General features: G+C 43.7%; 1 protein-coding gene across 14 annotated transcripts in view; it reads left to right on the top strand.

Moving 5' to 3' along the window:
* Positions 1–14,129, top strand: part of PFKFB2 (6-phosphofructo-2-kinase/fructose-2,6-biphosphatase 2) — a 38,746-nt gene that overhangs the window by 12,866 nt on the left and 11,751 nt on the right. For all 14 annotated transcript variants that reach the window (XM_072647998.1, XM_072647997.1, XM_072648000.1 and 11 more), the window contains 12 exons: positions 3,801–3,926; positions 4,400–4,496; positions 4,915–4,981; positions 5,130–5,204; positions 5,628–5,684; positions 6,761–6,885; positions 8,605–8,812; positions 9,196–9,342; positions 10,546–10,650; positions 12,048–12,177; positions 13,158–13,220; positions 13,494–13,558. In XM_072647998.1, coding sequence (XP_072504099.1) covers positions 3,801–3,926; positions 4,400–4,496; positions 4,915–4,981; positions 5,130–5,204; positions 5,628–5,684; positions 6,761–6,885; positions 8,605–8,812; positions 9,196–9,342; positions 10,546–10,650; positions 12,048–12,177; positions 13,158–13,220; positions 13,494–13,558 — 1,265 coding nt within the window. The remainder of the gene's footprint in view (positions 1–3,800; positions 3,927–4,399; positions 4,497–4,914; positions 4,982–5,129; positions 5,205–5,627; positions 5,685–6,760; positions 6,886–8,604; positions 8,813–9,195; positions 9,343–10,545; positions 10,651–12,047; positions 12,178–13,157; positions 13,221–13,493; positions 13,559–14,129) is intronic.

Below are 14,129 nucleotides of genomic sequence, written 5' to 3'. Positions count from 1 at the left end.
CCTTCCCTCAATGCATCCCCCTTTCTTATCCCTTAATTTTTTAAAAATATCATCCTATCACAGTCAACTTACACTTGTGCCCTCTAACTGCCCTAATTATGATAAAGTTCTTAGGAATTACAAGTATCATATTCCCACATGTGAATGTAAACAGTTTAACATTATTGTATTCCTTATGATTTCTCTTTCCTGTTGACCTTTACATGCTTCTCTCAAGTCTTATATTTGAAGATCACATTTTCTGTTTAACTCTGGTCTTTTCATCAGGAGCACTTGAAAGTTCTCAGTTTTATTAAATATCCATTTTTTCTCCTGAAAGATTATACTCAGTTTTTCTGGGTAAGTGATTGTTGGTTGTAATCCTGGCTCCCTTGCCCTCTTCAATATCATATTCCAAGCTCTCTAATCCTTTTATGTAGAAGCTGCTAAATCTTGTGTTTTCCTGACTGTGATTCTACAGTATTTGAATTGTTTCTTTCTGGCTGCTATCAATATTTTCTTCTTGACCTGGAAACACTGGAATTTCGTTATACTATTCCTGTGAGTTTTCATTTGGGGATGTCTTTCAGGAGGTGATAAATGGATTCTTTCAATCTCTATCCCACCCTCTCATTCTAGGATATCAGGGCAGTTTTCCTTGATAATTTCTTGAAATATGATGTCTGGAATCTTTTTTTGATCATGGCTTCCAGGTAGTCTGATGATTCTTAAAGTATCCCTCCTGGATCTATTTTCCAAGACACTTATTTTTCCAATAAGATATTTTACATTTTCTTCTATTTTTTTCATACTTTTGATTTTATTTTATTGTTTCTTGATGTCTTATGGAGTCACTAGTTCCCAGTTGCCTAATTCTAATTTTTAAGGAACTATTTTCTTCTGTGAGCTTTTGTACCTCCTTTTCCATGTGTCCAATTTTACTTTTTAAGGAGTTCTTCCCTTGAGTGAATTTTTGTGCCTCTTTTACCATTTGACCTATTGTTTTCCTCAGTATTTGTTTTTTGCCTCCTTTACCAAGCTGTTGACTCTTTTTTCATGATTTTCTTGTATCACTCTCATTTCTTTTCCCAATTTTCCCTCTACCTCTCTTATTTGATTTTTTAAATCCTTTTTGAGCTCTTCCAAGAATTCTTTTTGGGCCTGAGTCATATTTTTTCTTTGAGGCTTTAGATATAGCTATTTTGATTTTTGTCTTCTGAGTTTGTGTTTTGTCCCTGTCATCAGAGTAATTTTCTATGGTCAGGTTCTTTAGTTAGTTCCTTTTCCTAGCCTATTTCTCAACTTAACTTGATAGTAAAGCTGGGCTGTGTTCCCAGGGTGGAGGAGACACCACCTCAAACTTCAGGTTTTTCATACTGCTATCTTCAGAGTTACTTCTGGGGGTCTGTTAGTTTTCAGTTCTCCCAAATTTGTGTGATCTAAGGAGAGATATGGTCACTGGCCTGTGCTGTGTTCTGTGAGCAACCACAAGCACTCTTTTCCACCCTGGAACTATGACCATTATAATAATGCTCCTCCCCATCCTGATATTGCATCATGTATGGTCAGTGCAACAGAGACCTGCACCCAATACCAGCAAAGGGTCCCCTTTAATGTACTTCTGACCCCTTTACCATCTGTGAGCTGAGAGCTCTGGAAGCTTCTGCCAATTTAGTCACCCTTAAGGTGACTATGTTTTACTCTCACCTGCTGACCTCTTGAGTTGTCTTGGACTGAAAATTGTTCCACCCCATCCTTTTGTTCATTCTGCCGCTCCAGAATTTGTTTGAGGTGTTACTTTAAAGTTGTTTTCAGGGGAATTTGGGAGAGCTCAAGTTGGTCCCTGGGCCTTGACTCTACCATCTTGGCTTTGCCTCCAGGATAATGTTTTAAAATGCATAAAACAAAACAGAGAATTATGAAGGAAGCCAATTACATTGAAACATAGTTATCACTGATTTTTTTTTAAAGTTCATGGAACTTCTTGAAATTTTTTTTTAGATTAAAAATCCCTGCCCCAGTACCTGAAAAGTACCTGGCAAATAATCAGTATTTCTTGACAAAGTGAATGAATCTGATGTCTTGAGATGAGGACAAAGGAGAGAATGGGTCTACAAATGCTCTGAAAATCAGGAGGAATTATTACTGTGACTAATAAAAATTGTGACTACTTCCAAAATGTCTTCCTTTACCTTCGTTCTAACCATTAAATTAGACCTAATGGTGCCCCAGTGCTCTTTATTACCTTAAAATTCCTGCAGGGGCCATCACACTTTCACCTGTGTCACCCTCAGGACTAGACAGAGGATAATGGAGACTCTGCCACAGCCTAGATCCCTGACTCTAGGGGTCAGAGCTATTGACTTCAGAGGCCAGTTCAGAGGCTTCAGAGCTAAAAAAGGACTTTGGAGATCCTCTAGCCTAACCCATCTTATTTCACAGATCCAACAAAACATTTGAGTTCAACATTTATTAAGCAGCTACCGTATAAGGTTCTGTGCTAAGCACTAGTAATACAAAGACAAAAAGAAAATTGTGCAGATGAGGAAACTAAAGCCAAGAGGTCAAGTAAATTAACCGGAGTCATTCATACCAGGAATTAATAATAATTATAACAACTAACGTTAATCTAGCTCTTACTACGTGCCAGACATTGTGTTAAATACTTTACAATTATTATATCGCTTGATCCTCACAACAACCCTAGAAGGTAGGGTGCTATTTTTATCCTCATTTTACAGATAAGAATAACGATGCAAACAGAGATTTAAATGACTTGCCCAGGGTCACACAGCTAGGAACGGTCTGAGGCTGGATTTGAACTCAGGTCTTTCTGACGCCAAGGCATGGAATACTATCTACTTTGCCACCTTGCTGCCCAAGCAGAGTCAGGATTAGCACATGTGTCTTCAGACTTCAAACCTAGCATTTTTTCTGTTTCACTATATTGCCTCCTTTAGGAGTGGTAGCTCGGGCTGGTGTTCTATAACTCCATAGCGCATGGATAATCCTTCCTTTAGTTATCATGAGAGGGTACGGATATTGAGGAAAACAGATCATGATTTTTCAGTACTAGGGATATTATGACCAGTTCTAGAATTTGACTCCTTTCTGAAGAGAACCTACTGAAAAGCAAGGGAATTGTTGGGGAAGGGCAGCCAAGGGTAATTACCTCTTAGGATCACTTGGTACCAGAGGTCTTCAGTTCCCTAGTTACTAGGCAGGGCATTTCATCAGGGCCTCTCCTTTTCTTTCCTCTTCTTCATCTGTCTCTCCTGACACTGAGCAAGCTCCAGATATTTGAAAAGAAAGAGGCCCAAACTCTTAGGGTGTGGGGAGTTGTGTGGTGGAGTACAAGGAGCATTGGATTGGGAGTCAGGAGAGACCTGTGTTCAAATATTGCCTGTGATACTTACTAGCTCTGTGACCCTGGACAAATGATTTCTTAGCCCCTCTGTGTCCCATTTTCCTTATCTGCAAAATGAAGGTCGTATTGTCTATAGTCCCTCTTTCACAGGGTTGCCATGAAGCTCTAGTGAAGTCATACGTGTAAAATACTTTGTTTGGTCCAATGGATTGAGCACTGGCTATAGAGTCAGGGGACCTGGGTTCAAATCCTGCCTCTGTACTCAATGTAATTACTTACTAAATGTAATCATCAATTAACATGAAATTACCATAAAGTGATATGAAAATGTCAGCTCTTGCTGTTCCCCCAGTTTGATCTGCCTTGTCCCAGGCAAGTTCAGCAGGTGTCCCTTCAGCCTTCCTGTCTACCCCCTCTGATCCCTTTGTCCTCCCCTCCCCCCATCTCCTTGCAGCATGGGCCTCCTATATGACCAACTCCCCAACCCTTATTGTAATGATTGGCCTACCAGCCCGGGGCAAGACCTATGTATCCAAGAAACTTACCCGCTACCTCAACTGGATTGGGGTACCCACTAAAGGTAAGTGCAGTTTAGTCTGTAGGGAGAATTCCCTGGAGAGGGGGAAGGATAGAGAGGAATTGGGCTCTTGAGACCCTTTAGTTCTTTGCTCAGGGGGCTTAGAGGTCTCTTGGGCTTGGGGATTCAGTTTCCGTGCTCCCAGATTTCTATAGCAGGCAGTACCAGTGCTCCACAAGTGGCAGCTCAATGTTCTTCCCTGCCCCTTGGCAAATTTATAGCTGTTTTGATTGACCAGAATGAACAGTGGGGGAGGGAGCAGGGGGAATATTTCTGTTTCCAGGTTTGGAGCAGACTGGGGGAGGGCAGTGATGGGAGTTAGGGGGCAGGCTGGGCTAGTGTTTCTAATTCTGGTCTTCAGTTCTGGATAAATTTACCTGGTCTGGGGAATGACTGATTTCTAACCCATGAACACCCCATTGACACTGGGGCTGTTACGGTATTTAGAGACTAAAGGGTAGAAGTTTTTTCCACAGTTTTTAATCTCGGAGTGTATCGACGAGAAGCAGTCAAATCATATAAATCCTATGACTTCTTCCGGCATGACAACGAAGAGGCCATGAAGATCCGAAAGTAAGTCCACCTCTGTGAGGCATGGGCACGGGCAAGCCATAGCTACAAAGAGGAATGGGCAGGGCAGACATTGGTTTTCCTTTTAGACAGTAGATCCTGGGAGTTTTTCCAAAGGAAGTTTCTCCAGCTGGGCACCCCTAGGCTCTGAGAACAAAAGAGTGAGGCTAAAGAAGCCTCTAACATTAAAATCTAATCATTCCTGCCTTCTCAATAACTGGCACCAAAGAGGTGTTTGAGCCTGATCTGGTGGGGAGGGTTCAAAAGATCTCAGAGGAGGAATTAAGAGTACGAATCAGGGGCCAAACTGGAAAGATGAGGGGGCCAGATGTGTCTCTAACTGAGGAGATTTTGCCATTTCCCCTGTTGTCACTGTATAATCTTCTAGGACATCTGCCTCACCCATTCTCTCTTTTTGCAGACAGTGTGCCCTGGTGGCCCTACAAGATGTTAAGGCATATTTCACTTATGAATGTGGTCAGATTGCGGTAAGCATTGCCTGTCCTCTTCCATCCTCCTCCCCGCTCTGTTCATCTCCCCCTTCTTCAGCTCCATCTTACCACTCAGGTAATGAATATACCCTTTCCATACTATCCCTTTTCCCCTCCAATCCTCACCATGTGCTTTCTTCCCCAGGTATTTGATGCTACCAATACCACCCGGGAAAGAAGGGACCTGATCTTGAACTTTGCCAAGGAGAATGCCTTCAAGGTTGGGTCTGGCTCATGATACCAGGGCAGTGGGGCTGGGGAGTGGGTGTGGAAGGAATTAGATATTTAGGACTCTTCCCTTGGATGTGGTACTTGGGTCTGGTCCTAGAGTACTTTTGTTTCAGATTCTTCCTCAGACTCATGGCCTGTGTGCCTGAGGTCCTGGGAATCTGGTTTCATTCATGTATATATGTATATGTATTTTATGTGTGCACGCACATATATGTGCACATATATACACGTGTATGTATACATACATATGTGTGTGTGCACATACATACATATATACACACACACACACAAACATACCCCACACATATATAAATATATTCATTCTGGAAGGCCATTCTCCGCAAGGGATGTATGTTATAAGGTGAGAACCCTTTCATGCAGCTCACCACTGCTCCATCCCCCTCCTCCTCAGGTATTCTTCGTGGAATCTGTCTGTGATGATCCTGATGTGATTGCTGCCAACATTCTGGTGGGTAATCCTCCATTCTCAGGGCCATATCCGATCCTTTAGAAGTTGTATGAGCCTTTTTTAGTTAATGATGGGAAGGAACCAAGACTTAATACTGAAAGTAATCACTGCACATTTCCAGCTTTGAGGAATATCATCCTATTCCTCTTTTTTAACTACCTGTGAGGATCAGGGACAAGTTTAAGCAGAAGAAAGAGAAAGCACCAAAGAGGAAACTGATATGCAGAGCTAAAAAGAGACATGACCTGGGGGCCAAAACAAGTCAGCCTCACTGTCTGAAATCCTGACCCAAAGATATAAGTCATGACTGGAGGTTCAGACTCAGGCATTCCTCCTGGAAGGGATCTAATGTAGGAATGCCATCTGCCAGCCAATTATTTTGTCCCAGGATTTAGGCTCATGTTTTTGACGAGCCTTATCCCCTGTCAGGTGAAAGGAGTATTGATATAAGGATATAAAGGAAGCAGGGCATAGTGGATAGAGAGCTTGACAGGGAGACCATGGTTCAGATTCCACCTGAGAAACATGCTGGCTGTGTTGTTTTGGAAAGTTTCACCTCTCTAAGCCTAACAATAAATAAGTAGGTACTCCCTTATCTGGAAAATGGGGATAATAATAGCACCTACTTCACAAGGAGGTTGTGAGGGTCAAATGAAATCCTACATATCAATGCTTTGTAGACTTTTAAAAGTGCCATGTAGATGTGAAACACTGTTGTCATTATCATAATTAGTTATGTAATCATTAGTTATGATAATCATTATTATTACTGCTAGTAGAATAAGAGAAAAATTCCTGGAATTTCCCCCTTCCCTTTTTCCCCAGCAAATCTTACTTTTCCCAGAGCCCCAGGAAGAGCCTCAGCAAAGTTAAACTGCTGTCATTCCCCAAATTAGTGGCGGTCATGTGACTCTCTTAGTCACTGCTCTCCATCCCTGATGCCAGAGTTAGGGGAGGTGGGTTGGGAGAGGGGCAGAGAGCGAGGGTTTTTCTGAGGGGAAGGGAGGCTAATGGAGGGGCAGTATCAGGAGGAGGCTGGTGTTGTGTCTGGGCCCCAGCTAGTCTTATTTTTCCAGGAAGTGAAGGTCTCAAGCCCAGACTACCCAGAAAGGAACCGGGAGAATGTGATGGAGGACTTCCTGAAGAGAATTGAATGTTACAAAGTCACCTATCGGCCTCTTGACCCTGACCACTATGACAAGTGAGATCTGAATTCTTTACCTTCACACAGGTGTTTTGGGAGGATGGAGCTGGGGTGCTGTGGTAGGGGGACATAGGATCATACCTTTCTCCAGCTCCTCAAGCAGATTTGAACCTCTTATGGTCCTGGGGTTCCTTAATTTCTCACTTGTAATCTCCATATCATTTGAGAGGGCAAAGAGATATTGAGGTTCTTTGGTTTATATATGGGGTACGTATTGAAGGGTTTTTGGTGGCAAATCCTCCATTCCCTAGGTATTGTGTCATCAGAGCTTCCATTTGGAAGAAGATGAGGAAGTGGGTGGGAGGGAGAAGGAAAAGGATATAAGCATTTATTACTATGTGCCAGATACTGTGTTAAGTATTTTATAAATATTATTTAATTCCCACAACAACCCTGGAAAGTAGTCAGGCTAATTTTATCCCCATTATACAATTGAGGAAGCTGAGGCAGATAGAGGTTAAGTGACTTGCCCAGGATCACGCAGCTAATAAATGTCTGAGGCTGGAATTTAAATTCCATCTTCCTGACTCAAGGTCTAGCACTCCATGCACTATGGCGCCACCTAGGGCCTTTCTTTGACAGTACAGTTCAAAGTCTGACTGACAGGTACCACCCACCATCTGTGTGTCTGGGCTTCAGTTTCCTCATCAGTAAAATAAGGGAGTTGACCTTATGGTCCTCTTCATCTCTAAATCCATGCTGCTCCTATGCTCCATGCTGATGGAGCATAGGTTACCAAACTCAGGGGTGTGCTAATAAATGTTTAACAACCAGCTCCTGATGGGGAGAAGGGGAAACTGTGTGCTTGCCACACACTTTTATGTTTAATCTGTATTACTGACTTTCTTAAGTCCAGACTGTCAGCACAAGAGTAAATCAAGCCCTGATTTGTAGCATTTTCTGGTTCTGAGATGTAAATGCTTGCACTGAAAGTTTAACAGTTCCATCACCTGGCATGAGCTACTCCAGCATATCCTTGGTTACTAACTTTCTTGGCCTTTTAACAATAATAACGATAACCCAAATTTATGTAATTCTTTAAGGTTTGCAAAGCACTTTCTAGATATGTTATTTGATCCTCACAACAACCCTGGGAGTTAGGTGGGTGCTGTTACTATTTTCATTTTATAGATGAGGAGCCTACAGTATGTCTCTCCACCTCCTGCCTTTCCTTTTGTATGTTGCCTTTCCCCATGAGATTGTAGGCTCCCCAAGGGCAGGGAACACACAAATATGTGCAAATATCCAATATTTGTATCCCCAGGGCTTAGCACAGTGCCTGGCACATAGTAGGTACTTAATACATGTTTCTTAACTGACTAAACTTAAGGAACTTGCCCAGAGACATACAACCAGTAAATGTTTGTAGGAGAGTTTGAACTACTCAGGTCTTTCCGACTCAAGAGCCAGGACTCTTTACTGCTTAGTTGATGTCTTCAAGGGTGTGGGCTACAGCTTCCATGTCTCTGCCAGGGTGTCTGCTAGAGTAGGCATCCCATGTTTTTAACTAAGTAAAAATAAATTTTATCTAATCTTACTTGGAAAAAATGATCTTCTTATGGTTTGGTCAGGGGATGAGCTCACGAGACAGGGGATGAGGTTAGGCTGGACGTGATGGGAGGAAGAACAGCTCTTGGGTCCACATTCCCCCAGTCCTTCTCCCCAGGATCTCACCTCTGGAGGGGTTCTTCTCCCCTCTTCTTCCTTCCATGCCAGGGATCTATCCTTCATCAAAGTGATCAATGTAGGGCAGAGGTTCCTGGTGAACCGGGTACAGGACTACATCCAAAGCAAGATCGTGTACTACCTCATGAACATCCATGTCCAGCCCCGAACCATCTATCTTTGTCGCCACGGAGAGAGCGAGTTCAACCTGTTGGGCAAGATTGGTGGTGATTCTGGCCTCTCAGCCCGAGGAAAGCAGGTAAGCCCAGAGCCAGGGGACCAAGAGGGGTCACGGTCATTGTTGGTATCATCACACTCACCCTCCACCTCTCCTGCATCCACATTTACATTCTTAGTGTTGCTTACGGTGTTTTGCAGAACAGGGTTAGTGCTAGCCTGTCATCTTGTAGTTTTGTCTTGTGTTTAAGGATGTTGGGGCAGGGTCTTACTTCTTCATCAGTTCCAGTCCTGCCTGAAGCCAGGAATCTTCCTGCATTCTCAGCCCTCTACCAGGTGCTCCAATTTAAATCTATTTCCTCTCGTTCAGAGTTGTGGTTTTTCAACTCCTTGTTGATGGTGATTTTGATCATCTCCTCTGCTGTTCTTACCTAGAGATGATTGTCTTCTTTTGTTTCCTCCCAGTTTGCTCAAGCACTAAGGAAATTCCTGGAGGAGCAGGAAATTGTGGACCTCAAAGTGTGGACCAGTCAGCTAAAGAGAACTATCCAGACGGCAGAGTCCCTGGGTGTGACATATGAGCAGTGGAAGATCCTGAATGAGATTGATGCTGTGAGTAGTGGCCCAGTGGTTAGAGTGTTGGGCCTGGAGTTACCTTCCTGAGTTCAAATCTGGCCTCAGATACTTACTAGCATTGTAATCCTGGGCAAGTCACTGCATCCTATTTGCCTCAGTTTCATCATCTGTAAAATGAGCTGGAGAAGAAAATGGCCGACCACTCCAGTGTCTTTCCCAAGAGAACCCCAAATGGGGTCACAAAGAGTTGGACGTGACTGAAGCAGCTGAACAACAGTAAAATGGGCTGGTTAATAGCAGGGGAGTACTTCTCATCCTCTTCCTGTGTGGCAGGAGCCCCACAGAGCTCATCATTTTGGCAGCTACATCCAGAGTGGAGTCTGGTAGCAGAATATGGACTTTTTTTTAAAATCTAGCCACTGTGGTTTCTGGTGTGAAGCCTAGAGTGGAACCAAGAAAGGGTCTTCTGAAGTTATTTGTTCCATATGGGTTTTCTTCTCCTGGCCATGTAAAAGGAAGTAGATGAAGTCTTGCTTCCCTGGTTTTTACTTTTGTCAGCTAATTATACTCCAAACCTTTTTTCTGTGTTCATTGTTAGATTCTTACTGCCTTGGCCCCCAGTATCATTTCTTTCTTTTGCTCTTCCTCCACCCTTTCCCTTTTAAACTATTTCTTATAAATATCTTCTAATCTCTTCAGTTTTCCTTCCTTCCTAATCTTTCTCATACTGTACTTTCTTGACCCCCAAAGTTCTTCCTTTAAATTAATGTCTCATCCCACTCCACACCTTAAGGATATCCTCCTGTAATGTTTAGAGAAGTAGAAGTGAAATTTGGGAGGTAAGATTTGAATTCAGGCCTTCCTGACTTCGATCCCTTTCCCTGGGAGTTCCAGGTATTGTCTTAGTGCCATGGTTGTTTTCAGTTGTGTCCAACTCTTCATGACCCTATTTGGGATTTTCTTGGCAAAGATAAAGGAGAGATTTGCCATTTCCTTCTCTAGTTTATTTTACAGATGAGGAAACTGAGGCAAACAAGGTTAAGTGACTCACCCAGGGTCACACAGCTAGTAAGTGTCTGAGGCCAGATTTATACTCAGAGCTTCCTGACTCCAGGTCTGGAACTCTATACACTACACCACCCAACTGCCCTAGAGGCATGATAGCTTTGTGTAATCATGAAAGGCGTGGGTTTATTAACAGGTCTTCTGGGACTCTCAGTAAGTTTTGGCTTTCTGTAGGGTGTGTGTGAAGAAATGACCTATGAGGAGATTGAGAAGCAATACCCAGAAGAGTTTGCCCTTCGGGATCAAGACAAATATCTGTATCGTTACCCTGGAGGGGAGGTAAGGCTTCACTGAGTAATGTACTGCAGGAGCTCATGTCTGGGGAGGAGCTGATCACGATTCTGGTCTAGGAGAGTCCTCAAGGAGTCACTGGTTCACGCTCATGCCTCTAGGCAGGCTGGGTCAAACATTGTATCTGGGGTTTTTTGGTCTGGTCTTTGGGAAAGGAGACATTTTGGTTCTTTGTCATCTCCCATCTGAGCTGTAGAACCAAGACACCTACTGGTAAATAAAGAACAAAACTTCTACAAGCTTATTCTCACCCCTCCCTCCACTCCTATCCAGGGATATACACATAATAAACTGTATAAAATGGGTCTGAGGTCTTTTCTGCTTGCCCAAGGTAAGTGGTAGTCTCCCTGGCAACTTTAATGTAATATCTTTTTTATCTAAATTCCTGGAAACAAGTTGGCATATACTTTCTGGGTACCCAACACCAAGAAAGTCTGACTATATTGGAAAATAATAGTTGATAGCTAGCATTTATGTAGCACTTAAAATTGCAATATACTATACACATATTCTTTCATTTATTCATAACAATCCTAGGAGGTAGATACTCCTTTGTGTTACAGATTTGAGATCATGTCTTCTGATTATAAGTAACAAGAAATAATAGCCTATAGTAATAGCTGACATGTAGAGCACTTTAAGGTTTTTAAAGCACTTCAGAGATTATCTCATTTTATCCTCACAACAACCCTTAGAGGAAAGTGCCATTATTACCCCCCATTTTCTTATGTGCTAAGAGGCTCAGTGTATAGAGCACTGGGCTGGCTACCAGGAAGACTCATCTTTCTGAATTCAAATCTGGCTTCAGATACTTACTAGCTGTGTGACCCTGGGCAAGTCACTCTTTGCCTCAATTCTGTCATCTGTCAAATGAGTTGGAGAAGGAAATGGCAAACCTCACCAGTATCTTTGCCAAGAAAACCCCAAATGGGGTCATGAAGAAGTGGGGCAGAACTGAAATGACTGAACAACTACAGAACACATGAGAAAACTGAGGTTAAGAGTGTGTGAGTCCAGATTTGAACTCAGCTATTCCTGATTCCAAGCCCAGCACTCTTTTTAATTGCAACATTTAGCAGTACTCTGGAAGACGCTGGCTTCCTTAAAAACCCCACCACTTCTTGACTGGGACAGAAAAGAAACCAGATTGAGTTCCAGTCCTTTCTCAATGACTTGTAGTTTTTCTCAGTCTGAACCTTGTTCTTGAAAGGTCTGAACATTCCCAAGAGACACGAGGCTCAGGGTTGGGGGTGAGAAGAGAACTTAGCTGGCGACTCAGAGTCTCTGTGCCTGCTGGAATGAAATCAGCTGGGGAACGAAGAAGAAAAAGAGGGATCATTTGACTGAAACTCAGCTGCCAACTTGATTCTGGCTTCCTCCTCCAGTCATACCAGGACCTGGTGCAGCGACTGGAACCAGTCATCATGGAGTTAGAGCGCCAAGGCAACGTCCTCGTCATCTCCCACCAGGCTGTCATGCGCTGCCTGCTGGCCTACTTCTTGGACAACAGTGCAGGTGCCAGAGAAGGGCTCAGGGTGGGAGGAGAGGATGAGGAGGGGAAAGGGCTCGCCTATTGATGGTGCCTGAATCCCTTGGCACTTTGTCCTTGGTCCTAAGAGTAGGTATTTCAGGCTGGTAGAGTGATTCAGCACCTATTGAATATGTCCTTTGACATCCCCAACCCTACTGCTACAGGAGCACCTTTCTAGCTTACCAGGCCTCATTGACCACCAAGTTAGGCAAGCCTGTAGTTTTGGGAGACTTGATGCCTTCTCTATTCGTTTTTCTGGTTCTTTACTGTCCTCCTACAGCTTAAGAAAGGATATCCTTTAACCTTTGAATGTTCCTCTTAGAAGAGGCATGAAGCAGATCCACATTTTCTTAGAGAGAAAGAGTTGGGGAGATAGAGGCAGCAGGTTGGTCGTCAGTTAGAAGTAGGGAGAGAAAAGGGTACCATCTCTGGGCCTCCTTGTTTCCCTGGCTTCCAGGCTAACAGCAATCTCCTAGTCTACAGAAGGCATTCTTCATGTGGGTGTATAAGGGGCCTTCATACAATTCTCCTTTATCCCAAGGCCTCCCTAAATCTCTGGCCTAGCTCCTTTACCTCCGTTCTCCTTTACTAGGCCTAAGTCAGCCCATGTTAGCCACTGATCTGTTTCCCACCTCAATCACTTGGAGTGGTCTTGCAGTGATTCCGACCCTTGTAACTTGGAGTTCAATGTCCATAGGACAGAATGGAGCCCCTTGGTAGGGACTGCAGCAGGAGAGTTCTGACAGGTGGTGGGTCATCAGAAAAAAAACGAAACAAGTTAAGGTCCTCCAGCCTCCCCTTTTCTAACTGTTCCTTCCCCATACTGCCTATGGGCAGTATTATTTAAGGAATCAATCAACAAACATTTGGTAAGTGCCTACTTTGTGCCACACACTGTGCCAGGCACTGGGAATACAAAAGGAGGCAGAAGCCAGTCCAATTCACTATTTATTTCTGGTTTCAGATGAGCTACCCTACTTGAGGTGCCCACTCCACACCATCTTCAAACTCACGCCTGTGGCCTATGGTAATTATGAGTTTAGGGGCTAAGTTGGGAGGTGGGAATCGAGGAGAATCAAGATAGGGAGGTTTCTTAGCAGTTTGCTGAGAGGTTAGCCATCGTTGTCAGAGAAAGATCCCCAGGGCCCTTTTTGAAAGTTAAGTTCAGTGACTGTGCTCTTCTCTTATCATATTAGCCAGTCATCTGGAAGAGGGCCAACTTGTCTGGGACTTTTCTCCTCACTAGATCTCATGGAGCCATCTTAGATTAACTTTTCATCTTCCTTCCCCTCTCCATTAGGATGCAAGGTGGAAACAATAAACCTCAATGTGGAAGCTGTGAACACTCACCGAGACAAGCCTGCTGTAAGTATTTCCCAGCTGGAACGATCCTCCCCCCTCAGATCTCTTTGCCTCAGGCAGTAGGAGCACTGGGTGCTAGGGGGTGCTGTGATGCTCGCTGTGAAGATCGCTGGTGAGGCTAGGCTTCTGGCTAACGTGTTCTTTTGCCAGGGGAAGGGACACTGGAGTATGATTATTGTTACTTCTCAGTAGTAGTATTGTGACTCTTAAAAATAGGATCCTGAAATTAGAGGTCAAGGTGGAAAACATTTTGGTAAAGTGAAGCTGGATCTTTTTTCTGGGAAGGTCCCCCACTTGACAGACAGGGTGTTCCCGAGGACAATGGGGCAAGGAGTTGGGAGGCTTCAGAACTATCCCTGAACCTGCGAGATCTGAGAGGGGTCTGTCCCCTCTCCTGTCGGAGCCTGTTTAGCCCCTGGGAGAGTCTGAGGCCAGATGAGGTATCATCCATGTCTTCAATCTTTTCAGATGCCCAATGGTAAGAGAAACTGGCTAGATCCTGTTTTGGTGTTAGGTCTCTGGAGGACAGGAAGGCAAAATCAGGGAAGTAGTTTTAACCTTTGTGAAGGAGCTC

Source organism: Notamacropus eugenii, chromosome 2, assembly GCF_028372415.1.
Source record: "Notamacropus eugenii isolate mMacEug1 chromosome 2, mMacEug1.pri_v2, whole genome shotgun sequence".
Taxonomy (NCBI): domain Eukaryota; kingdom Metazoa; phylum Chordata; class Mammalia; order Diprotodontia; family Macropodidae; genus Notamacropus; species Notamacropus eugenii.
The sequence above is the reverse complement of the archived record's forward strand: the minus strand, read 5'-3'. Positions and strand labels throughout refer to the sequence as shown.